Here is a 25,035-nt window from a genome sequence, read left to right as displayed (position 1 = left end):
GCCAGGATATAGGAGAGTATGAATTCTTCTTTGCAGTGCCATGTTTTAAGGATATTCTACTGGAGAAGGGGACAGATTCATCTGGTATAGGTAAGTATGTGTGAATGGCTAGGTGTGTGTAATAAAGTTATACTGTCACGGTGTGTGTGTTTTGTCTTTTTTTAGCTATTTATTATTGAGAGGTGCTGCAAAGAGGAATGGGTGAAACTGCCCAAAGATAGGTGTGCCAAGCTTGTGGCATCATATTCAAAAAGACTTGAGGCTGTAATTGCTGCCAAAGGTGCATCAACAAAGTATTGCGCAATGGCTGTGAATACTTATATACATGTGATTTCTTAGTGGGTTTTTTTATTAAATTTGCAAAAATCTCAAAAAACTTTTTACATGTTGTCATTATATTGTGTGTAGAATTTTGAGGACAAAAATGAATTAATTCCATTTTGGAATAAGGCTGTAACATAACAAAAAGTGAAGCGCTGTGAATACTTTCCGGATGCACTGAATGTTGTCGACCACGTCAATAATCATCATGTCAAAACTGATAAAATGTTAACATGATTATGTTGACAGAAAGTCCCTGGTGGTCTAGTGGTGACTTACCTGGTACAGCGGCTCCAACGGCAACATCAGGATGACTTCCAGCAGATACAGAGTGGCGTCTGGTGCAAGTATGATTAATCTTAAACCCTAACCCTCCTCTGTTGGTCTGTGCAAGTTGTCGACATTTCAGATGTCAACATTGTAATCATGTCAATATTCTGCTTGTCATTATGAACGTCGACATTATGACTACATCCCGGTCTAAATACTTTTTTCAGCAGAGCCCAGCACCTACTGATGACTGAGAATCAGGTATACCTGGGCACCAATATGATTATAAAGACCAAGAAAAGAGCACAACCTACCCATGCAGTCTAAAATTGAGAATACCTCCCTCTCCTTCAACATGAAATAGTGTTCAGAAAGGTAAAGAAGACTGGAAGATTCATCATAACATTCAAAGTCCTAAATCTTCACATTAGGAACAACCAAGACTTTCAGGAACAGTTACAGAACTTTCCTGATCCTTTGCTGGCTGACCCACCTTAGAACGTTTGAGACTTAGCCCCACCACTGCACCTCAGTGGCCATCCATCTTTTCCTCCAGAAAAGTTTACACACAAACAAAATTAAAAAACAGTGATCGCAAATACGCGCTGTAGTGTGTATTTTACTTGATTTTGTAGGACCAGGGACTCACTTTTCCTGCGGACGCGCTCCGCTGCAGCCAATCCCCGACTGTCAATTAACACTGTATCCTGGCTCGGCTGCAGGCTATAAAAAGCCTGGAGCCATGCAGCGGCACTACAGGCATAAGCGTAGCTCCTGCTCCGAGCCTTGACACTGTCAGAAGGTACTGCCAGGGAGATAAGTTGTTGGGGACTGTGCAGAATCGAGAAGAATGGATAGGGGCGCCGATGGGAGCGGCCCCGTTCACAACACATCTCAGACCAGCGGATCATTGTAGCCTCAATATTGCATGCACAGCCTTACAGCACAGTGTCATGAACTCGCCCATCTCACAGCAAAGCTTCTCTCTGCTTGGCATGCACCCTGTCAGAAGCTTCACTACTGTCTTGAGCCACGGACAGTCAGGTTGAGCAATCCATCCCCTTCCTGCTCCTCTTGTCTCTCTCGCTTTTCCCCCTACGGTATTACAAGTAGGCAGGAGCTACAGTATATTAATCAATGCTGACAAATGTGGGTAATCATAGCTTCCAGGACTTCCCTACACTGATGAGGTACCATTATGATAACTGTGATGCAGTTCATGGTCATCCTATTGCTGTGAAAGTAGCAGTTCCTGGCCAGTTTACTGAAAGCTCTGGCTGCTGTTGTCATTGACACCAGGGTTATGGCTATAAGGCTCTATGCTGGGGTGCATCGCTGACATGCACTGTACCTCAGCGCAAAGCTGATCTGCAGCTGTAATACACAATTGTAAGATTGAACCTTGGTTACTTTTACATTGCTCTCTCTTAATACTTCTATCTTAACGTACAGTGCCAAACTGGCATTATAGCAAAGTTTGTCTTATGAAAAAAAGAGGACACAGTAAAAACTACAGTAATCCATTTTGGGAGATAACCATAAGAGAATATGCCAGCATAAAGGGAGTGCTACTAAACTCATGGATGGGCATTGGTTGCTGTTTCAAGCTGTAGCTAACCACAGAGACAGTAGTCCCAGAGTTAGATAGGTAGATACTGTAGAAGGTAAGGGGATGTAGGACCCACCTGCTCCGGGTGCCATGCCTTCACGCTACTCCTCTGGCTACAAGGATATGATGCGGCTCCCTGACCCAGCGTGAAGACAGCCCCTGCACCCGATGTACTACAGTGTGAGGGAAGCTGCAAAAGATGGTGTTCTCTGGCGTGGCTGGACTAACAGAGGGATTCCAGTAGGTCACAGCGGGTAGTGGGTCGAGGTTTGGTGCTGCGGGTTTAGCGGGTGGCTGTCTGGTGCTTCCTCTTAACATTATCTACCTCAACTGCTACCTGCGCCCAACACTGTCCCAAACGCTGACTGCCCTCACCACCCATAATATGTGATGGGACCCCCCAAAAAATGAAGTAAGACACCAATTTTTTAAGGTGAGGGGTCCCTGGGACCCACCCACAAATTTTTTTTGTTCCGCACGATCAGTGAAAACACAGTAAATAATAAAGACTTTAAAGAAAACACAAGAAAGAGCAATACTGCGAGGCAATGCATTAAGAACAAGGAACAGAGATATCAAAAGTACACATTACAGGTACTGGATAAAAAGACAAATATATATAAATATTACAAAGCATCCCAAAGAACAACTGTAATAATAGTAAAACAAAATAAATTGCCTGAGCAAGCACAGGCACCCACGAGACATCCCCTAGACAGAGGAGCGCTCCCACTCCAGAGCATATTGAGAAGCTTGCCAAGAGGACTAAACCTTATCAAACACTAATGAACATTTACTCAGTAAACAAAGTGTTCATGAGTGCCCAGCCAAGCCATTATGGAAAGGTAGAAGCTTGAGAAGCCATCCACTCTAGCTATGCAAACTCTGGCCAAAACTAAAAGGTTGTAAACATACAATTCAGAGTATTTATTCAATACATCCTTAATTCAGAGACCAAATATACAAGTGCAGATGGGTTCGAATCCAAGTTGTACTCACACAGTGAACAACCTGAGACCAAAATGCAGTTATCACGGGTGAAGGCCACAAGCAGTGCCAGAAATTCACTTCTTATGCACCACATTTGGGACAAGAGGTAGAAGTCATATGGCCCAGCTTCACAAGGGTTAAATTTACTCTATGTACAATGTAAAAGCTGTATTTGGAAATATCCCCTTCCAGGGAGAGCTCAAAATAAAAGTCCAGTCATCGTCTAACAGGGGCCACAAACCAGCCTCCTAAGTTGGCCTTCAGTCCCCCACGACACTCATGTAGTAAAGAAGAGTAGAGTTGACAGGTGCATTTACAATAAGAGAGAAAGGTCAACAAAAGTACAATCAGGAGATACTGAAATATGAGGAGAACTTCCCTACCACTGTGCACAGAGACAATGACGGAGTTGCAAATACCTATAAAACATAGTATTGGGGAGGTGAAAATTAAGAGGTACGGTAGACTTACCTTTGTTAACTCTATTTCTTCGAAGTCCATAGGATCCAAGCACCAAACAGTTAAAGCTTTAGCTCCCAGGATGCCCCGGGCCAGCTCCACATATACCCTGCCCCCAACCATAAGCAGACATTTTGTAAACAAGCCCAAGGCAGGAGCAGGAAAGAGGAGAAGGAAGATCATTACTCTCAAGAAATACTCTTCCAGAAGATGATGGAATCAGTGATCAAGAGAAAAAATACCCAATGAGGCCAGGTGCGTCAGGGCGGGCGTCCTGGGGATCCTATGGACTTCGAAGTAATAGAGTTAACAAAGGTAAGTCTACCATAAATCTTAATTACTTCTTCCACAGAGCCACCTGAGGGACAAAATGAGGTTGAAGGCGAAGAACACCCTGCAAGAATGTTCTGACATCAGGCAGGGGAGCAATCCTTCGCTGGAATCAGACAGACAAAGCAGAAACCTGAACTCTAAAAGGGATGCCAGGCGGAGGCCGAGGTCTAACCCAGCTTAGAGAAAGGCAAGCACCTGGAAGACCCTAAAAACTGTAGGGTCATAGCCTCTGAGGAGAACCATTAGAAGGAAGAGTGCCAAACTCTGTAATAGATGAGGGCTGAGGCAGGCTTACGTGCCCTGAACATCATCTAGACCACAGAGCGAGAGAAACCATTGGCCTTTAAGGAGGGATGACTCAAGAGCCACACCATTAAAGACAGACGAGGTAGTTCCGGGTGCTGGCAAGGACCCTGTGCTAGTAGATAATGACGTAGAGGAAGTGGAAAAGGAGTGTCTATGGAGAGACTCCGTAGGTCTGTGAACCAATGTCGCCTGGGCAAGCTGGAGCTATTAGTATCACCCTACCACCTTCTTGCTTGAACTTTCGGAGAACCTTTGGAAGGAGGGAGATCAGAGAAAAGAGGTATGCGAGATTGAAGTCCCATCTGCCAGTGTCCACAATGGAGGCTGAGGGGTCTCTGATCCTTACCCCATACCTGGGGACCTTGTGGTTGCCTACAAAGAGTTGAAAGACATCTGGGTGGAGAGCCCACTCTCCGGCATGTATGTCCTGACGGCTTAGGAAGTCTGTCTCCCAGTTGAGGACACTGGGGATGAACACTGCCGAGAGATGACATTTGGTCCAGACCAGGATGTTTGCCACTGCCGGCATGGCTGCCTGACTTAGTGTGCCTCCCTGATGGTAGAGGTAGGCATCTGCAGTCGCATTGTCGGACTGGATCTTGTCGGGCCTGCCCCAGAGGAGGTCTTGTGCCAGAGTGAGTGCTCTGTACACTGCTCGAAGCTCCAGAGTGTTTATGGGCAGGCGACTTTCCTGGGTTGTCCACCGCCCCTGAAAGGCATGATGACCGATTACCGCGCCCCATCCGCGAAGGCTGCAATCTGTCGTGAGAAGTTTCCAATTTGGAATCCAGAAGGGGCAACCCTTGTCCAGATGGGACGTCTGTGGCTACCATGAGAGGGAAAGCCGAACCTCCGGAGAGAGGAGGAACATCGGATGATACTGCCCGTTCCACTGGGAGAGAATCAGTTGTTGAAGGGGCCTGGAGTGGAACTGGACGTATTCCACCATATCGAAGGTGGATACCATGGACCCCAGGACCTGCGTTACCGAGTGAATGGATACCCTCAGATTGTGGAGCAAACTGCGCACGCGCAAGTGTAGTGTCCAAATCTTGTCTGCTGGCAGAAAGCTCCTCTGTATTCGGGAATCTAGGAGTGCCCCCAGATGTATCATCCGCTGTGTTTGAGATAGGGAGGACGATTCTCAATTGATGATCCAGCCGTGTGTTTGCAGGCAGTCCACAGTCAGCTGGAGATGGAGGAACAAACACTTACAATATATCTTAATTTTAGATCCCACCTTAGGGATACTATTCTTTTAAAACACACTCAAGCACAGGGAGAATATGCAAACGTCACACAGTTAGAGCCATGGTGGAAATTGAACCCAAGACCGTTGTGTCACCATAGACATGCATTAGCCCACTATACTATAATAGGGGCTATTCGCTTACTGCTTTGAACAGGCATTATAAGGTAGCATAGTAGCTATCGCATGCATGTCATTCCAGTATTTGTAAAGTACAAGGTTACCGTAGTAGAGGTCCTATACTGTTATACAGTATGAGCAAAGCTGACTATTGAACAGTTCCCTTCTGAAAAATAAGCAGGAGGTTTTCAATAGGGTCAATTTATTGTCAGAATGGACCCAATATATATAGTAGGCAAACTACCCAAGATAACATATTACCTGCTACTTTAGATTGCACAAACAAGCATTCTCCATGGCAGCAAAACTGTGTTAAGCTAAAAAGGCTCCTGCATCCCTACACAATAACATGAGTACTGCTGCTGCATGCCTTTGAGTACAGGATTATGCTGATACAAATCTAAGCACATGGTAACGCTGCTGCATGCATTATATGTACTCAGACAGGAACCTGACTCAGCTCCCCACTACCTGAGAGAGGGGGGAGTAATTAGTCAGCAACCAGTAAGCCTGCAGATGCCCGGTACCTAAGGGCACGCAGTGCAGGAACCTGATGGTGTCCTAAACCAGCACCACCGGAGCAGGGGAGGCAGAGTCCAAGCCCCCGTGGGAGCTGTCAGAACGGCAGTTAGACTTGAGGGCATCCAGCAGCAGTGGAAAACAACCCCCCCCCTCTCCCGCAGTCATCGGAGCGGGAGTGCAATGTGGACATCGCATGGCCACTAAGCTTCGCCCCCAGTCCGGCACCCACAAATCTAGTTAATTGAGCAGCATGTTGAGATGCGGTATTACCAGCTCTTTAATGCCTGGTCTCTGTTACAATAGGGCCCTATAGTTTAGTGCCGAGTGCGCATCCTAACTGCTGGGGGCACTATGTCCTAGGTGCACTGTACCTTAGTGGGCTGGGGGCAACCGTGTCTTATAAGGCAAATAGTCATTCCCCTAGCTAATCAAGGGGAATGGGCATACCTACCGCTGCTTAGCCATCTGGTGCGCAGTAGGCACACAGCATCTGATAACAAGTGACCAGGGATACCGGTCACTAGCCGCAGGAAGCTGTGGCTGTCCCTCCAGGGGCTCAGATGGAGCAGGCAGACTGCCACAGCTTGCAGTTTGCCTGTTGAAGCCTTGAGAGCTCAAATAAAATGAAATAAAAAGTAAAAGGCTGGAGACAGCACTAATTAGCACTCGGCTTCCTCGGGCACTAATCTAAAACTGATGCTTGCGGGGTATAGAGGAGGAAAAGCAAACTACAATTCTAAAAGTGCCAGGCTCCACTCATCACGCATCTATACCCCAGTGGGATGAAGGAGAAAAGTGTAATGAACATGCTAAAAAGATGACTGAATTCATGTCAAGCTGAAGTCAAAGGTAGGTATTCAATAAGCAGCGGGGTTCGCCCCGCGACTAATTGCAGGCCAAAATCACCGTGGAGCTGGGAAAAGATATGAAATAAAATAGCCTTTTTCCCGCACCAAAAAATCAGCCCACACGCGCAGAAACACATATGTAAACTGCAGAATCAATAGGTTTTGGTGTTTTTTACCTCACACCTCCATGAGCTGTGAGGTAAAGTCCGACCGCAGGGACTCACGCGCTAGGAATAACCGCTAACTGAATATGCCCCAAAGTCTAAAGCTGGCCATACACCAGACCAGCTTTCCTCCAACTAGTTGGTTGGTTGGAATGAAAAACGGGTAATGCAATCAGGCACTTGCTGCCAAACACCGGAAAACGGACGAAAGCTGTTGTTCAGACAAGTTTTTTAAATCAAACAGATTTAACCAACTTGCCTGAATGATCTTTTTCATGTTTTCTGGTTTTACAGAGCAAAATGCTGATTGTCAATTGCTCCCATGCATTACCAGATTTTCATTCCAACCAACCAACTAGTTGGATGGTTGTAGGAAAAGCTGGTCTGGTGTATAGCCAGTTTTATACTCAACGGAAGAAATGCTTGTATGCATTTTGTTGTGGCATCAGTATTGTTGTCTGAACACTTATTACATTTTCAATAAACAACTGTAGGCTAAAAAAGTATAAAATAAAAAGGAGGGTGGATTTTTAGGACTGTCTTGTTTATAAAAAGAAAAAAAAAAAAAATATGAAGAAATGAATGGTAATAATTACCATGATCTCATAATTGTGATCACTCTGGTGTTTCTTATACTCAAATCCTCTTGAGAAACACTGAAAAAAAAAAAGAATAAAAATTGTCCGTTTACAATGTCATTGATAAAATACATAACATCAAAACAAGATCAGCTACAGAACAAGAGCGGTACAATAATAAGTGTCTGCAGGCATCAGTGGAGCATGGTGGAGGTTCCTTGCAAGTTTGGGGCTGCATTTTAGCAAATAGAGTTGGGGATTTAGTCAGGATTAGTGGTGTCCTCAATGCTGAGAAATACAGGTAGGTACTTTTCCATCATGCAATACCATCAAGGAGGCATCTGACTAGCTAGAAATTTATTCTGTAGCAGGACAACTACCCAAACATACAGCTAATGTCATTAAGAACTATCTTCAGCGTAAAGAAGAACAAGGAGTCCTGGAAGTGATGATATGGACCCCACAGAGCCCTAATCTCAACATCATCGAGTCTGACTGGGATTACGTGAAGAGACCGAAGGATTTGAGCTAGATGTTTGGAATACCCTTCCTGCTGAGTTCCTTAAAAAACTGTGCAAGAGTACCTAGAAGAACTGAAGAATTGATGCTGTTTTGAAGGCAAAGGGTGATCACACCAAATATTGATTTGATTTAGATTTCTCTACATTTATTTTGCATTTTGTTAATTGACTAAATATGAACACTTATATTTTCGAAAGCATTCTTACTTTGCAGCATTTTTTCCACACCTGCCAAAAACTGTTGCACAGTACTGCATAAAATAAAAAAATAAAAAATTATAAATATATATATTTTTTTTCACACATATACACACACACTATAGATAAAATAAAGATTTGCACACACCCAGTGACTCAATGATGGGTGCAAGTTTAAAACAATATTATAGACATCATCCTCGGGGTATCCACTCAAGGGTTCCAGATGAAGAAAGTAACCAGCACTCCAATATAATGCATTAAAAGTCCATTTAATGTGCCCTCAATAAAAAGCAAGCCATGATGCAATAATAAATCCAACACTTATCAGATGTTAACCCTGCGTCTGGAAGGATTAAATCATATTCCTGTGTATAGCCCCCCAAGTGCTATTCACAGGAATATGAACTAAAAACAACCTGGTCCTAGCAGATTCAAAGACAAACAAAAATTGTTTAGAAGTTTCACACACAATTAACCAAGTACTGTAAAATACATTTAAAGGGAAAAAATAGCTGATGTTCAATTAGTATTAAATATTTAATATACCTGTAAGCAAAGTAGAATTTCTGGAGGTCCACAATCTGCACATTTAATATATGGCTCCATTAGATAAGAAGAACAGCCCCGGCAAGGAGGTTTATCAAATGCATCACCTGTAGTGGGATGAAAAAAATAAACAAGATGTAGGAACATTTTTGTAAAATGCCTGATGTAAACCGGGCATCCTGCATATGTTCTTGAGGAAGAGCTGTTCACATCATGAGAGGTGTATGAATCATCATATGGGCATAAATACGCTATTTTAGCTTTAATTTTTTTTCTTAGCACAATTACATACATGTTACCAACACCACTGTATCTGCCATAAGTGCTTACCATCTACACCTAATAAGGTAAAATTACCTCACGATCAAGGTCGGACAGGCCCACATGTGCACAGGGTAAATTCCAGTTGGGGACCCTCTACGGTTGAGGTTCCAGACTGTGCATTCTAATTACGCATGGTTACTCTACTAGGGTTAGTGGGCAAAATTTACTAAGCTGCGGGTTCTAAACCCCAGCGGTTTGGTGGCGGTTTCACGGCAGATTTCTATATGACAGCTCTGTTCTATTGTAAAATATGTTTTGACGGCAGTTTTGGCCTTAAATCTGCAGATGGCAATCTGCCGTGGTTTAGAACCCACAGCTTAGTACATTTTGCCCAGTAATTTGTTGTTTGCAGGCTAAGTTCTCTGTAATAGTTGCCCTAGAAGTCCATCTGTGGTGGCTGGCCACATCTATTATGTTTGAGCACCTACCACTGCATTCCCTGGTGGGCTCTTCATGCACCAGTCTGAAACTGCTCACAATACTGACTATGGTCATTGGTTTCGCTGATGTCTCACAGGATAGTTGTGACATGTAGTGTTCATTCTCATTCTAGGTCTGGCGCAGGGCACCGGACCTAGAAAGGGGTGCTCCTGAGCGCACATGGAATGAGGGCGTGGCCATGAGAAAACTAGAGCTATGGTAAGAACTTACCTTTGTTATCTCTCTTTCTTCGAAGTCCATAGGGTCCACAGGGTTGACCTTGGGGTATAGCTGGATCTGGATCCACAGGCACCACGCAGTTAAAGCTTTAGCTCCCAGGATGCACTGGGTCCATCCTCCTCTATACCCCGAGCCACAGGCACCTCAGTTGGGAAGTAGCAGAGGCCGGAGGAGGAACAACAGAGAGAAGGAACACACAAGAACCACACTCACAGAAAAGGAGACGGAAAACCAATGACCAGCCACACAGCCCATATGAAGCCAGGTGCGTCAAGGCGGGCGCCCTGTGGACTTCGAAGAAAGAGAGATAACAAAGGAAAGTTCTTACCATATCTCTCATTTTCTTCTTCAGGGTCCATAGGGGGTCCACAGGGTTGACCTTGGGGATGTCCCAAAGCAGTCCAACTAAGAGTGGGGACGCTCCTGTCCCGAAAGAGGAATTCGGCGCCAAAAGGAAGCATCCTGAGAGGTGAAGGTGTTAAAGGCATAGAACCTTAGAAAAGGTCTGCACGGCCGCCTTACACAGCTGCACAGCCGAGGGGCTACGGTGAGCTGCCCACAGACCGAGTGGAATGAGCCTTAAGAGAGTCAAGAACAGGCAAACCCTCCTGTGTATAAACCTCACAAATAACTAAACGAAGCCAACGGGCCAAAGTTTGTTTGTTGGCAGGCCAACCCCTCTTGTGAAAAACAAAGATGATGAACAAGGAATCAGACTTCTGAACAGAACCAGTCCACAAAATTTCTGACAGAACAGACCACATCCAAGGAAGCCTCAGCAGCCGAAAGGTCAGGTGACTAAAAGGACGGCACAACAATTTCCTGATTAATATGAAACCACTTTAAGCAGAAAACCAGGACGAGTGCGAAGCACCGCCCTGTCCTGGTGAAATATCAGAAAGGGAGGACGACATGAAAGCGCCCACAATTCTGACACTTTCCTGGCTGAAGCAATAGCCAGGAGAAAAAGGGTCTTAGTAGGCAATCACTTGAGGTCCATGGACTCAAGAGGTTCAAACGGAGGCCCCTAATAACCACCGACAACTCCCAAGGAGCCAATGGGGGCACAAATCCTGAGAGCACCCAGGAAAAAAGGTGCAGACGTCTGGCAATGGAGCTATCCTTCTCTGGAACCACACAGATAGTGCGGAGACATGAACCTTAAAATAAGCCAGGCATAAGCCGAAGTCCATACCAGACAGTAGGAACGCCAAAATCCTAGAAACACGAAACATTTGAGGATCATAATTTGTTGTGTCACACCACTGAAAACAAGTATGCCACACTCTGTAGTAAATCCTGGCAGAAACAGGCTTATGCGCCCGAAGCATTGTGTCAATGACCGAGCTAGAGAAGACCTTGGACCTTAAGATGGATGTCTCAAGAGCCACGCCGACAAAGAGCGACAACCCAGGTCCAGATAAAGGCAGGGACCCTGAGACAACAGGTCCAGACGTTGAGGCAAAGGAACGGAGTGTCGATGGAGAAACTCCGAAGGTCTGAATACCAAGGACGTCTGGGCAGAGCTGGAGCCACCAGCAGAAGCTTGCTGCCGTCCTGCCTGAATTTCCTTAGAACCCGAGGAAGTAGGGATATTGAAGGGGATAGATACGCAAACTGCAAGGTCCATCTGACTGACAGAGCGTCCACTAAGCTAGCTTTGAGATCTCTTGTCCTGGATTTTGACGGCAGGCCTCATTTTTCCACAAGGGGCTAAAACACCTCTTGGTGAAGCGACCATTCCCCGGGATGCACGTCGTGATGGCTGAGGAAGTTCGCCTCCCAATTGAGGACTCCTGGAAAGAACACTGCCGAGATGGCTGGAAAGTGGCACTCCGCACAAAGCAAGATGCGTGACACCTCTGTCATCGCTGCTCGACTGCACCTTTGATGGATGACATACGCCACCGTGGTGGCGTTGTCAGACTGAACTTGCACGGCTCTTCCTTGAAGAACGTGACTTGACAACCGGAAGGCCCTGTATACGGCCCGAAGTTCCAGAATGTAGATCGGGAGAATTGCTTCTTCCGCTGTCCAACGGTCCTGAAGTGAGAGGGAACCGGTCACTGCCCCCCAACCCCGGAGACTGGCATCTGTTGTCAGAAGAACCCAGTCCGGGATCCAAAAGGGGCGACCTTCGGTGAGATGAGATGTCTGAAGCCACCAAGATAGAGACGCACCTCCGGAGACAACACCAGCATCTGAGTCCTGATCCGGTGTGGTAACCCGTTCCATTTGCATAGAATCAGCCCCTGCAGGGGCTGGAATGGAACTGGGCATATTCCAATATGTCGAATGCCGACACCATGGACCCCAGAACCCGCACTGCCGAATGAACAGACTCTCTGCAACTGTTCGGGCAACTGCGCACCCGCAGTTGCAAGGAGGATTTCTTTTCTGGAGTCAGAAAAATCCTCTGCTGCTGAGAATCCAGAAGTGCTCCCAAATGGACCATCCTTTGTGAGGGAATTAGGGAGGATTTTTTCCAATTTATCAGCCACCCGTGCGCTTGCAGACAAGCGATCGTTAGGTGTAGATGTTGTAGAAGTACCTCCGCTCGCCAGCAACAGGATGTCGTCGAGATACGGCAGAAGCCGTATACCCTTGCTCAGAAGATGGGCAGCCATGACTGATATTTATTTTGGTGAAAACCCTTGGGGCCGTGGAGAGACCAAAGGGTAGAGCCTGAAACTGGAAGTGGTGCTGCCGTATAGCAAACCGCAGAAACCGCTGGTGTGAAGGCGCTATGGAAACATGAAGGCATGCGTCCTGGATGTCCAGGGAAACCATGTAGTCCCCAGGTTCCATAGCCAGAATGATGGAACGCAAAGTTTCCATCCTGAATTTGGGCACTTTGAGGAACTTGTTCAAAGACTTCAGATTGAGAATAGGCCGATGAGACCCATTGGGTTTCTGAACCAGAAACAGAGTAGAGTAGTAGCCCAACCCGCGCTGAGAAAGCGGGACTGGAACAATAACCCCCGCTTTCAGCAATGACTATGACTTCCTGAATCTACAAGTCCTTGGCTTTGTCCAAAGGAGGACTTGTGCAGAAAAACTGGGAGGGGATCCTGGGACGAAAGGATAGGACGTACCCCTGAGAGACCACTTCTCGTACCCAAGCATCCGTGGTGGTATTGCACCAATACTGGGCGAATTGAAGAAGTCTGCCTCCCACTCTGGAATCCCCCAGAGGGAGACCCGTCCCACCAAGCAGAAGGTTGATCCTCCGGCTTGTAAGCAGGGCGCCTAGCACTCCAAGCTTGTTTCTTAGGCTTAGGGGCTGCCTTGGCGGCCGCTTGCCTGGTGAAGGACTGACCCTTCAATTCCCCTGAGTACGAAAGGACCGAAATGAGGCCCTCGTCTTGGAAGGCGCAGCTGCTTAAGGCAGAAAAAGCAGACTTAGACTTTAACAGGGTGTCAACAATTTTGTCAAAGTCTAGACCAAACAACAACTCTCCATTGAAGGGCAAGACCTCCAGGCCTTTCTTGGAATCAGCATCCGCCCTCGAAGAGCATAACCACAAAGAGCGGCAAGCAGACACAGCTGTGGCCGAGACTCTGGAAGTCAGCAGACTTGCATCCAAAGCCGCTTCGCCAATATAGGTAGCGGCATCTCTCCCACCAAAGCTTTCTGGACCTCCGGAGCTTCCTTAGAAAGGTTATCCTCAAGCACATTGGCCCAGCTCTCAATGGCCTTAGCTACCCAGGAGATAGCCTTAGACAGACGAGCCACAGCCCCCGAGGGAGAATAGATTAACTTCAAACAAGTCTCCACTTTCCTGTCCGTGGAGTCCTTTAGGGATGAGATGGAAGGTAAAGGCAACGTAGCACTCTTGATCAAGCGAGTAACATGAGAATCCACCACAGGTGGGGATTCCCACTTCTTGCAAAGAAACAGGTAACTAAACGCCAAAAATTTCTGCGGCTGGAACTTCTTACTAGGCGACTGCCAGGCTTCCGCCATGTGGTCAGTCAACTGGTCAGCTAGAGGAAAAACAGCTGAAATCACCTTTGCATGTTTGAAATTTGGGAATTTGGATTTAGGGGCCGAGGCGTCATCCACTATGTCAATGCTGGCACATTTATAGGAGACATGGTTTCCACCTCCCGGACAGGGGAATCTGAGTCTGAGAGCTGCGTACACTGGGATGACATCACAGGGTGCTTAGATGCCCTTTGGGGCTTATCACTCCTCAGCATAGATTGAAAAGCTGAAGTTGAAGCCGCCAAACTCTAGATTGAACTAGGAAATACATCCACACAGGGTGGCTGACAAGGGATGACCTACTGTTGAGTCACCGGAGGCTGCACATATAGTGGCAAACCCGGGTAGGTATTAACAGATTGAGGTCCAGGTGAAGACCGCAATAATTATGGGACACCTTGCGATGGGAGAATAGCAGCTTGGGGTAACCCGATATGGGGGAGAACTGCCGGGACCGCCAGGCGATCCACTATGGAGGCCAGTACCTGGGGCAAAAAAAAAAGCCCAAGGAGGTCCTGTCCCATCGTTGGGGAGTTTGAGGGGCCTGGGAACTGAAAGCACCTCACACACAGCCCATCCTGTGGTAAATCCTACTTAATCACCCCTGCAGTGCAGCGCTTGCAGGAGTTCAGAGTGGGAGCAACGGAGCGCTCAACGTTATTGTCAGACATTGGCCCAAAATATATATAAATATATTTATATACACACACAGATAATGAGGGAGTACAAAAAGCGGACCACTGGTAAACCCACAAGCTTTCAGCACACCGGTCCACAGATATGGCACCGTGTAGCAACCAACTGTATGTGATAAACCTCACAAATACTTGAATCTATAGAAATGAGGTTTCAGAGCAACCCTTCCCACACACACCTGTTAGGGCTGTAGGAGAGAGAAAGGGACAGGCAAAGACTAACAGCTATTAGGAAAAGACACAGACAGTCAGGGCTAGCAAAAGTCACATACAATGCAGAAGTAATACTCACTGCACCTTTACACTACAATCGACCTGCCCAGATTCAGTGTCTGGGAGGGCTATAGTTCTGTAAACACTGTCCTTTTGCAGGGGAGAGGTACACAGGGGGACCGGTCCACAATCAGCCTGGGAGTCAGCGCTGCTACTTCAGAGAAAAAGATGGCTGCCAGAGGCCTCAGAGGAGGAGTGGCCGTTGGAGAAAAGCTCAGCGACACCAGACCTGTGCGGAAAGGCGCGCTGAGCTGAGGGGAGGAGCCGCTAAACAGGGAAGGCTGTCGCCCCTGGCCGGCTATTAACCCCCAAGATCCCGGCTCCCACTTGCAGCAGTAATCCCTGGTGGTCTAGTGGACGCACGGGGTATGCCTCTGGAGGGGGGGCCCGCGGCCACTGCCAGCACCTCCGGTCTGTCCCCAGAGACAAAAGACAGCATGATACACACGCGAGCGATCCTTACCTGCTCCCCGTAGATCCGGCAGCAGCCTAGGGATCCCCCAGAGCCCGGGTAGCACAGACTCTGGGGTCCCGCCATGATCCCCAGATCTGTATTGGCGTTGCGGCACCGGAGGGGTGTAGGAGCGGCAACTTGGACGTCCGATGGACAGTCCGACACTGCCGCTCTGAAGAGTTCCAAAATAAAAAATAAATTTAGTACACTCAAATAAATAAAAGCTTAGGGGCTGTTAATCAGCACCCCTGCGCATAAAGGTGACCCGACTCAGACCGGGCACCAACTAAAACTGGTGTGCCTGTGGCTCAGGGGCGGGGTATAGAAGAGGATGGACCCAGTGCATCCTGGGAGCTAAAGCTTTAACTGCTTGGTACCCATGGATCCAGATCCAGCTATACCCCAAGGTCAACCCTGTGGACCCTGAAAAAAAAAGGGGGGTATGCGCACCCTTCCCTTCACTCTTGGGGGCGTGCCCAGCACTTACGGACATGCCTAGCTGCCCCCAAGTTCTCCTGCGTCAGTGAATAGATGCAGAGCGCATTTTCATCGGTGGTGACCACTGCATCGCTATTTTTCCCACCCACGGGACACTGTGGTCCGCGGATGAGGGCAGCACAGTTAGGGTTAAAAAAAAAAAATGTGTAGACCTTTTCTGTGTTTACCTTTTGATCATATCAACTATTTAGCAGACGACCATTTGACCCTGTCGACCTATTGACTATCTATACACTGTCAATCTTTCAATACACACCCAAAGTTTAAAAATACTATATTAAGCCTTAAATCAAGTCAGCAATGTAAGAAATAAAGAAGGGTGAGAGATTACCCAACTAAACACATTGATTACAAACACTAGGACAACGGATCGGCCTTCTGGCTCATTCGCCATCCTGACAATTGTTAAGTGCATACACACTTACCAATCGTTGGCCTGATGCGTCACACTTGACATCAAAACTGGGCAGACATTTACATGTGCCCACCCAGTTTTGATGTCAGTCACTGGCGGTCCCTGCAGCAAGTGTACAGTCAGCTGATTGCCCACACTCACAGCACGATAAGCTGACATAACGGCCAAATATCTGTGAACGACTTCATTCACAGACATATCGCCTGTACACACTGGCCGATGCACACACGATATATTGGCCGATATGTCAGCCAGCGTGTACCCAGCATTAGTATTCAAATGCTTAGGCATTCCAATTTCACTGTGCAATGTGCAGACAAAGCACGCCAACACTGATGCACGTATAAACGGAGAACCCGCTCAGTATGTGCACAATGGTGGCTGCCGTGGCGAGGCTGTGGTGTCTCCTGCACCCAGCACAGACACACAGACAAGAGGGAGCTATAGTACAGGGCAATGCTGGTAATTAGCTTTTCTACGGTGTGCAACACAATGTAAGAGACATCCAACATTCTAGTCATTTCCCCGAACACAAGGTACCCAGCTCCCAGCCCGCCCAGGCTACAGACTACTCATCTAATAAACGTCTGTTATATCTGTTCCCTCAATTGCCCCCCACCTCTATAGGGGGCCAGCCGGTCCATGCTGCACGGAGCTCGGTTCCTGCCACTGCCTCCACCCTATCGTCGCAGCAGCACAGCCAATGATCTTCTACACGGAGATCATCCCCTAGTAACCATGGGAAAGCCAGGCAAGGCTAGTAGATAGTCGAAAGAAAGCGTGAGAGGAGCGTCTGTGCACGTCACGCTGTGACTGGGGCTCCTTGGATTGTTTTGTGTTACATGTTACAGTCATACACTGAGAAACACCTTACCTTACATGTAATATACTGTATACCACAAAGTTTAATTAAGCAGGTTAGAATCAAACGCGGGGTTCCAGCTGATTTAGGAAAATAATGAAGCAGAGAGTAAGCTGTACATTACTGTAAAACACCCATGTTAATATAAAATTATTTTAACTTCTTTTCCAATTTGGCTTTTCTCATCCCGGTCTTCAGCCCATTTGGACTTTTTGGGCTGGTCATATTACAACATCATTTCTAAAAAAAAAGCGTATAAAGAATTTGTGGCGCTCCACTTAAGACACAATGCAGCTTACTTCACATCAAATGGCTCTATCCTAAAGATCCGGAGAATGGATACAGAAATGTATAAAAAATATGTGTATGATAGCCAGGGCCGCAACTAGGGGGGGCTGGAGGTGCACGTGCACCGGGAGCGCCGCTGTACCCGGTGCCAGTGACCTCCAGCCCGGCGCTGCAGGCTCCAAGTCGGACGTCCACTGGTAATATTTATAACCAGCGGGCGCCCGGCTCCTTCTCTGCAGCGACGCAGAGTAGTCGGAGCCGAAGGCTGGAGTTCTCTCCCGAACTCCAGCTTCCGGCTTTCCCCACGGGCACTATGGGACGTCATGACATCTCCCCCAGAGTTCCGGGGAGCAACCGGCGGACCGGACGCAACGCTGGATGCAGGAGCAGGGTTCAATGTAAGTATTTTTTTTAATAAGCTGCACTACAGGGGCATTATTATGGGGGCATGGGTATTATCACAGGGGCATTACTATGGGGACATGGGCATTACCACAGGAGCATTACTATGGGGGCATGGGCATTACCACAGGGGGATTACTATGGGGGCATGGGCATTACCACAGGGGCATTACTATGGGGGCATGGGCATTACCACAGGGGCATTATTATGGGGGCATGGGCATTACCACGGGGATTACTATGGGGGCATGGGCATTACCACAGGGGCATTACTATGGGGGCATGTGCATTACCACAGGGGCATTACTATGGGGGCATGGGCATTACCACAGGGGCATTATTATGGGGGCATGGGCATTACCACAGGGGCATTACTATGGGGGCATGGGCATTACCACAGGGGCATTATTATGGGGGCATGGGCAATAAGGGGTATTACTAATGGGGCATGAGCACTACAGAGGCATTATTATGGGGGCATGGGAATTACCACAGGGGCATTACTATGGGGGCATGGGCATTACCACAGGGGCATTACTATGGGGGCATGGGCACTACAGGGGCTTGAGCACTACAGGAGCATTACAATATGGGCATTGCTATGGGGGCATTATCATATGGGCACTACTACAGGGGCATTACTATATGGGCTCTACTACAGGGGCATTACCTCAGGGGACATTACTATAGGGGCACTGCTGCAGGGGGAATTACCAGGGGGGGCGCCAAATTACTGTCTTACCCCTGGTGACAAAAATCCTAATTTCGGCCCTGTGATAGCGCTTAGTACCTATGTCATCTGAATTTTTAAGAATCAGAGCCAAGAGATATATATTTAGCTTAGGTTGAAGATTTAGGTTCTTTTGTTTGTTGATATAATCATACTGGTACATGAAAATAAATGAACATGTATCAGAGAAAACCCTTATACTGTGCATAAAATTAGATGGTAAGTGATAAGGAACAGAGCGTACCCCCCACTCACTATTTAGTGAGGGGGATGACTCCTGTAAAGGTTTAAATCAATCTTTCTTTGATGTATATGGGTCCCTTTTGTGTATAATAATCCCACATTATAAGGCACAAAAGTAAAGGTATCGTACCTCACAGTGAAGCACAATGTTGTAATGGTATCTTTGTGTGAGTGGAATAACCGTGCGTACCAATACTCACAGACATGATCATGCATTGATTCCTATAAAGGTATCTTTGGTAGGTCCAAAGGGTCCCTGAGTTATGAAGTTTACCCGCCTTTGATGTACCAGCAGTGGATGCCACTCTACGGAACTTTGCTTCAAAACTATGAAAAATTTCTAACAACTTCCCTTGAGGTCATGTGGCTCAATCGGCTGAGACACACGTTCTATAGCCTCCGATGATAGCGGCCCCAAGTTCGAGTCAATGGGCAGCTAGGTCATTCCCATTTATTCACCTTTGTAATGCATAATACACCTTACAACAGTAACAGTCATGTGATTCAATTAACAAGATATTGAAACCTCATGAATTGCTTCCCTTTTAGTTCATTGAATATTGCAGCATAACGGTTTAAAACTAAAACTAAAGAACCTGTTTACCTAAGTAGAGCAGGTGGTGCAGTGGGTTAGTGCACACATTCTACAATTCAAGAGTGTGGCAGTCTTAGGTTCAGTTCCTGTGACCTACATGTGTTTTGTTTTGTGTATCTTTACTTATGTAATGCTAAGAAACCTTACAATAGTATTAGTCAAGTTTTTCAATGGAATTGATTCTGAAACCTCATAGATTTTTTAATTTTTAGTCAATTGACTATTGTAGCATAATGCTTCAAAATCAAAACTATGAAAAATTTCCAGCTACTTCTTTGAAGATTATGTTGCTCAATGGGCTGAGGCACAGATTCTTGCTCAGAAATTAAATCAGTCAGTATCTCCTGCTCCTCCTCAGTTAATATAGGGGAACCTGCCAACTTTAAAAATTCCATACCTAAAATCTGGTTATCTGGTGGTGCAGTGTATAAATTTCAAAAGTATTCCAAAAAGGAATTTGTTATATCAGAAGTGGAGGTAAGAACATGAGATTCCGAGATAATTTTTGAAATGTTAACCTGAGGACGCTGATTTCTAACCACATTGGCTAACAGTTTCCCTCCCCTGTTTCCCCACTTAAAGTAACGATGTTTCTGGTAATCTAAAGAACATTGGGCTTTTTCTGTACATAGTGTGTCATATACATTTTTAGTGTCAATATAAATCTGACGAGTTTCTGGGGTATTAAACCTTAATAAATTTGTATAAGATGTAGAAAGAGCTGTACTAATATCTTGAAATTTTTGAGAGAGTTTCTTACGTTTTCCGGCAACATAAGCTATGATCGAGCCACGCAAAACTGGCTTGGATGCTGCCCAAAATAAATTGATATCTTCAATATGTTGATTATTATCATTGACATAATTCCCATATTGTTGTTCCAAATATAGTTTGAAATCAGGGCAATTATATAAATAGGAGGGAAATCTCCAATTAAAGGAGGAAGGTTTTGGTGTAGGAAGGGATAAAGAGAACCATGTAGGAGCGTGGTCAGAGATAGCTATATTTTCTACTTTAGAATCATAAACTTTAGGAAGGAGACTTGTAGGAAGAAGCCAATAATCAATCCTGGAGGACGTGTGATGAGGGTGTGAGTAAAACGTATAATCGCGCTCCACGGGGTGTTGATACCTCCAGGGATCAGAAAGTTGGAGAGAAGATATAAGAAAATCTAAAGCTTTAGGTATAGTGCCCCTTCCCCCATCACCTGACCTGTCTAATAGTGGGTTGGGAGTAGTATTGAAATCCCCCCCTAAAATCATGGTCCCTTCGGCCCAATCCTGTATTTGAACATATAAATCTGTAAAAAAAAACACTGTTAGGACCAGTTAGCGCATATATGGTGACAATAGTATACAAACCCCCTTCCAACTGTATTTTAACAAATAGAAATCTACCCTCAGGATCACACAATTTATCAAGTATATTGTAGTTAAGGGACTTGCTTAGAAGAAGAACCACACCTCTTCGTTTGGATGTATATGAAGCTGCTATGTATTCATTTAACCAATTGCTCCTTAACGTATTTGGATCCCCCTCCCTCCAGTGCGTTTCCTGAAGCACAGCCACATCTGGTTTGAGCCTCTGTAGGTGTTGTAATACCTTCCGCCATTTGAGTGGTGTGTTAAGACCCTCTACATTCCAAGTGAGGAATTTTATACGATCTTTATAATTAACAGGTGTATTCAAGGAATTCAAGTTATCAACCAATGCCTTGTTTCATGAAGATACCAATTTGTTGAAATTCGTTAAACATAGCATTCCATGTCCCAGCGAGTAGGGACGCCATTGTTATTATAAACGCGCTGTCTCTCAATCCCATCATCACTACATTTAACCAATCATATATACACCAAAATTATACAGTTCTACCATTTTGTGTTTTTCTTTGAACCCAAACATAAGGCCATTGTGGCCAATAATAACCAGTAACTATATTCCAAATATGAGAAAAAAAAAAAAAAAATTCAAAATATAAAAATAAAAAAGAACAAATTAGGGGAAACAGAGTTTTCCAGAAAAATAGTAAGAAGTACACATAATATGCAAAAACAGATGAGAATTAATTTCTCATTAACAAATATTAATGACATAATGAGGCATATGTGAGTAATATAATACTTGCGATTTAAGCATTAACTCAATGTTCATTGACAGATGAGAGTACTTTAGATTCCGAAAGAGAAGTAACAAATGTCTTTGCCAGGGACACCGAATCAAAGAAATACTGTTTGCCATCATGTTGTACTCTAAGCTTAGCTGGGTAGAGGAGGGCAAATCTGATTCCAGCATCAAAAAGCGACTTGCATATCGGTGAAAATTCTCATCGTTTCATTGCCACTTGATAAGAAAAATCTTGAAAGAGAAGCAACCTGTCCCCTTTATAGGATAGATTTTGAGCTTTACGATAAGCTTCCATCAGTCTGACTTTATCCATATAATTAAGGAACCTGAGAATGACAGGTCTAGGTCTGCGGTGATCTGCTTGACGATCCGGACCAATTCTGTGTGCACGTTCGATCAGTATAGGACCTGATGTAGAGCTGCAACCCAACTCCTGAGGAAATCAGGTGGAAACTAAGTCCATAAGTTCCCGCTGTTTGACAGATTCAGGTAAGCCAATCAGACGTAAATTATTGCGGCGGTTGCGATTCTCCAAATCTTCCAGCTTTTCCTGCATAGTGACAATGGAAGCTTCCTGCGTTTCAATTACCGATTTGGCCGTAGTAAGATCGTCTTCAAGATTTGAAATGCGCTGTTCTGCCTCATCAAACCGCACACTATGCTCGCGAAGTTGTGTTACAGCCGAATCTATCGCCTCTTTCAGACCAGCCAACTTTTTATCAAGCAATGGCGAGAGAAGATACGAGATTTCCTGTGCTTTGGCCACAGACGCAGCACTGAATTTGGAAGGATCAGACACGCCATCCATAATATCATCCCCAGCCGGGGAAGTAGGAGGACTAGAGGTGGTAGATGCTGTGGTTCTTGTCTCTCTGTTTCTAACACCTGGACCTCCCTTACCACCCTTCTGTATTTTGGTCTCATGCTTATCCATATATAAATCTCAGATAATGGACTTTGCTAGGAAAATTGATTATATTTAATATGCCAAAAAAAAAAAAATGAATAATCCTGACCAGCAGGGGGAGCTGATATAGATATAGTACCTTTGGAGATCCAGAAAAACTCTCAGATATTTCTCTGTATAGAAATGTGTTGCAGGAACAGCAGCTAGAGCCCTGCCAATCCCAAGATGGTGGCCGTGGGCTAATACACTGCACTGCCCACACTACAGCACTTATCACCTGTGTCACAGGGGGCCAGTGAAGTCAGAGAGGCAGGAAGGTAAGTGGCTCCTCCGATAGTATACTTGAGGGGAAGAGGTGACAAGGGAGGCAGCTGCGCAATCCGTCCGGATCCAAAATGGCGGCCGCGATTAGTGGTGCTTTGTACTGCACCTAAACTCCGGCGGTATGGTGACGGTGGGGAGCCGGGAATAGTGTCCACTTACCCACCGCTATCTCCAGGTGTCGCGCTGATATCCGCGCGTCACTGCTCCCGGAGCTGCGGGTGTTTTATCCGCGCCAGTATGTGAAGGGAACGAGAGCTCTCTAAAATGCGGCCATCTGCAAGGTCCGCCCACCGGAAGTTTCTGAGGCACAGATTCTACAACTACCGATGATAGTGGTTCCAGGTTCGAGTACTTGGGCAGCTATGTTATTTACATCTATTCACTTATATAATGCACCCTGTAACAGTCATGTGAATCAATGAGCAAGATACTGAAACCTCATGTGTTGCTTCCCATTTAATTCACTGAACATTGCATAATTGTACAAAAGTAAATCAAAATGCATTTTTTTTGTCTATGTAGAGCAGATGGCACAGTGAGTTAGTGCATTGGTTATACAATGCAAGAGTGTTGCAGTCACAGGTCCAATTCCTGCGAAACACTTGTATTTTGTTTTGTGTATCTTTACTTATGTAATGCTTGGAACACCTTACAACAGTAGTAGTCAAGTTTTTCAAAGGAATTGATTCTGAAACCTCATAGATTTTTTCATTTTTAGTTGACTATTGTAGCATACTGCTTCAAAACTATGTAAAATTTCCAACTATTTATTTGGAGATCATGTGGCTCAATGGGCGGAGGCACAGGTTCTACAACTACTGATGATAGCGGTCCTAGATCCGAGTCCTTTTTACAGCTATGTTATTTCCATCTAATCACTTTTGTAGTGCGTAATACTCCTTACAACAGTAACAGTCATGTGATTTAGTGAATATGATATTGAAACCTCATGGATTGCAGTTTAAAACCAAAACTAAATAGTCTACTGACCTAAGTAGGGCAGGTGGTGCAGTGGGTTGGTGCACAGGATCTGCAACTCAAGAGTTTGGTAGTCATAGGTTCAGTTTCTGTTACTGACATTTATTTTGTTTTGTGTATCTTTACTAATGTAATGCATAAAACACCTTACAACAGTACTAGTCAAGTTTTTCAATGGAATTGATTCTGAAACCTCATAGATTTTTTCATTTGGAGGTAATTTACTATTGCAGTATAATGCTTCAAAGCTATGAAAAATTTTCAATTGTTTCTCTGAAGATCATGTGGCTCAATGGGCTGAGGCACAGGTTTTACAACTACCGATGGTAGCGGTTCCAGCTTTGAGTCCTTGGACAGCTATTTTTTTTCCATCTATTGTCTTTTGTATTGCATAATACACCTTACAACAGTAACAGTCATGTGATTCAATGAACATGATATTGAAACCTCATGGATTGCTTCCTTTTTAGTTCATTGAATATTGCAGCATAAAGGTTTAAAACTAAAACTAAATGACTTGTTTAGCTAAGTAGAGCAGGTTGTGCAGTGGGTTAGTTTACAGGTTCTACAACTCAAGAGTGTGGCAGTTACAGGTTCAGTTCCTGTGAATGACGTGTTTTGTTTTGTGTATCTTTACTTATGTAATGCTGAGAACACCTTAAAACAGTAGTAAAGTTTTTCAATGGAATTCATTCTGAAACCTATTGCAGCATAATGCTTCAGCTATGAAATGTGATAAAACATTTTGCAGAAGATCATGTGGCTCAATGGGCTGAGGCACAGGTTTTACAACTACCGATGGTAGCGGTTCCAGCTTTGAGTCCTTGGACAGCTATTTTTTTTCTATCTATTCACTTATGTAATGCGTAATACACCTTACAACAGTAGCAGTCATGTGATTCAATGAACATGATATTGAAACCTCATGGATTGCTTCCCTTTTAGTTCATTGAATATTGCAGCATAATGATTTAAAACTAAATGCTTTATTTAACTCAGTAGAGGAGGTGGAGCAGTGGGTTAGTGTGCAGGTTCTACAACTCAAGAGTGTGGCAGTCACAGGTTGAGTTCCTGTGACCGACATGCATTTTGTGTATCTTTACTTATGAAATGCTGAGAACACCTTACAACTGTAGTAGTCAAGTGCTAAAATGGAATTAATACTGAAACCTCACATATTTTATAATTTTTAGTTAATTGAACATCACTTTTGTAATGCAAAATACACCTTACAACAG

General features: G+C 45.2%; 1 protein-coding gene across 2 annotated transcripts in view; it reads right to left on the bottom strand.

Moving 5' to 3' along the window:
• The window catches only part of TADA2A (transcriptional adaptor 2A), a 142,330-nt gene extending 125,195 nt beyond the window's left edge, over nucleotides 1–17,135 (bottom strand). For both annotated transcript variants that reach the window (XM_088455960.1, XM_088455961.1), the window contains exons 1-3: nucleotides 16,964–17,135; nucleotides 9,038–9,144; nucleotides 7,788–7,847 (exon numbers count right to left, since the gene is read on the bottom strand). In XM_088455960.1, coding sequence (XP_088312086.1) covers nucleotides 7,788–7,847; nucleotides 9,038–9,144; nucleotides 16,964–16,988 — 192 coding nt within the window. In that variant the 5' untranslated portion in view covers nucleotides 16,989–17,135. The remainder of the gene's footprint in view (nucleotides 1–7,787; nucleotides 7,848–9,037; nucleotides 9,145–16,963) is intronic.
• Between the last annotated feature and the right edge of the window lie 7,900 nt (nucleotides 17,136–25,035).

This window comes from Taudactylus pleione, unplaced genomic scaffold (genome assembly GCF_031769625.1).
Source record: "Taudactylus pleione unplaced genomic scaffold, aTauple2 ptg000682l, whole genome shotgun sequence".
NCBI lineage: Eukaryota > Metazoa > Chordata > Amphibia > Anura > Myobatrachidae > Taudactylus > Taudactylus pleione.
This window is presented reverse-complemented; position numbering and strand designations above follow the sequence as displayed.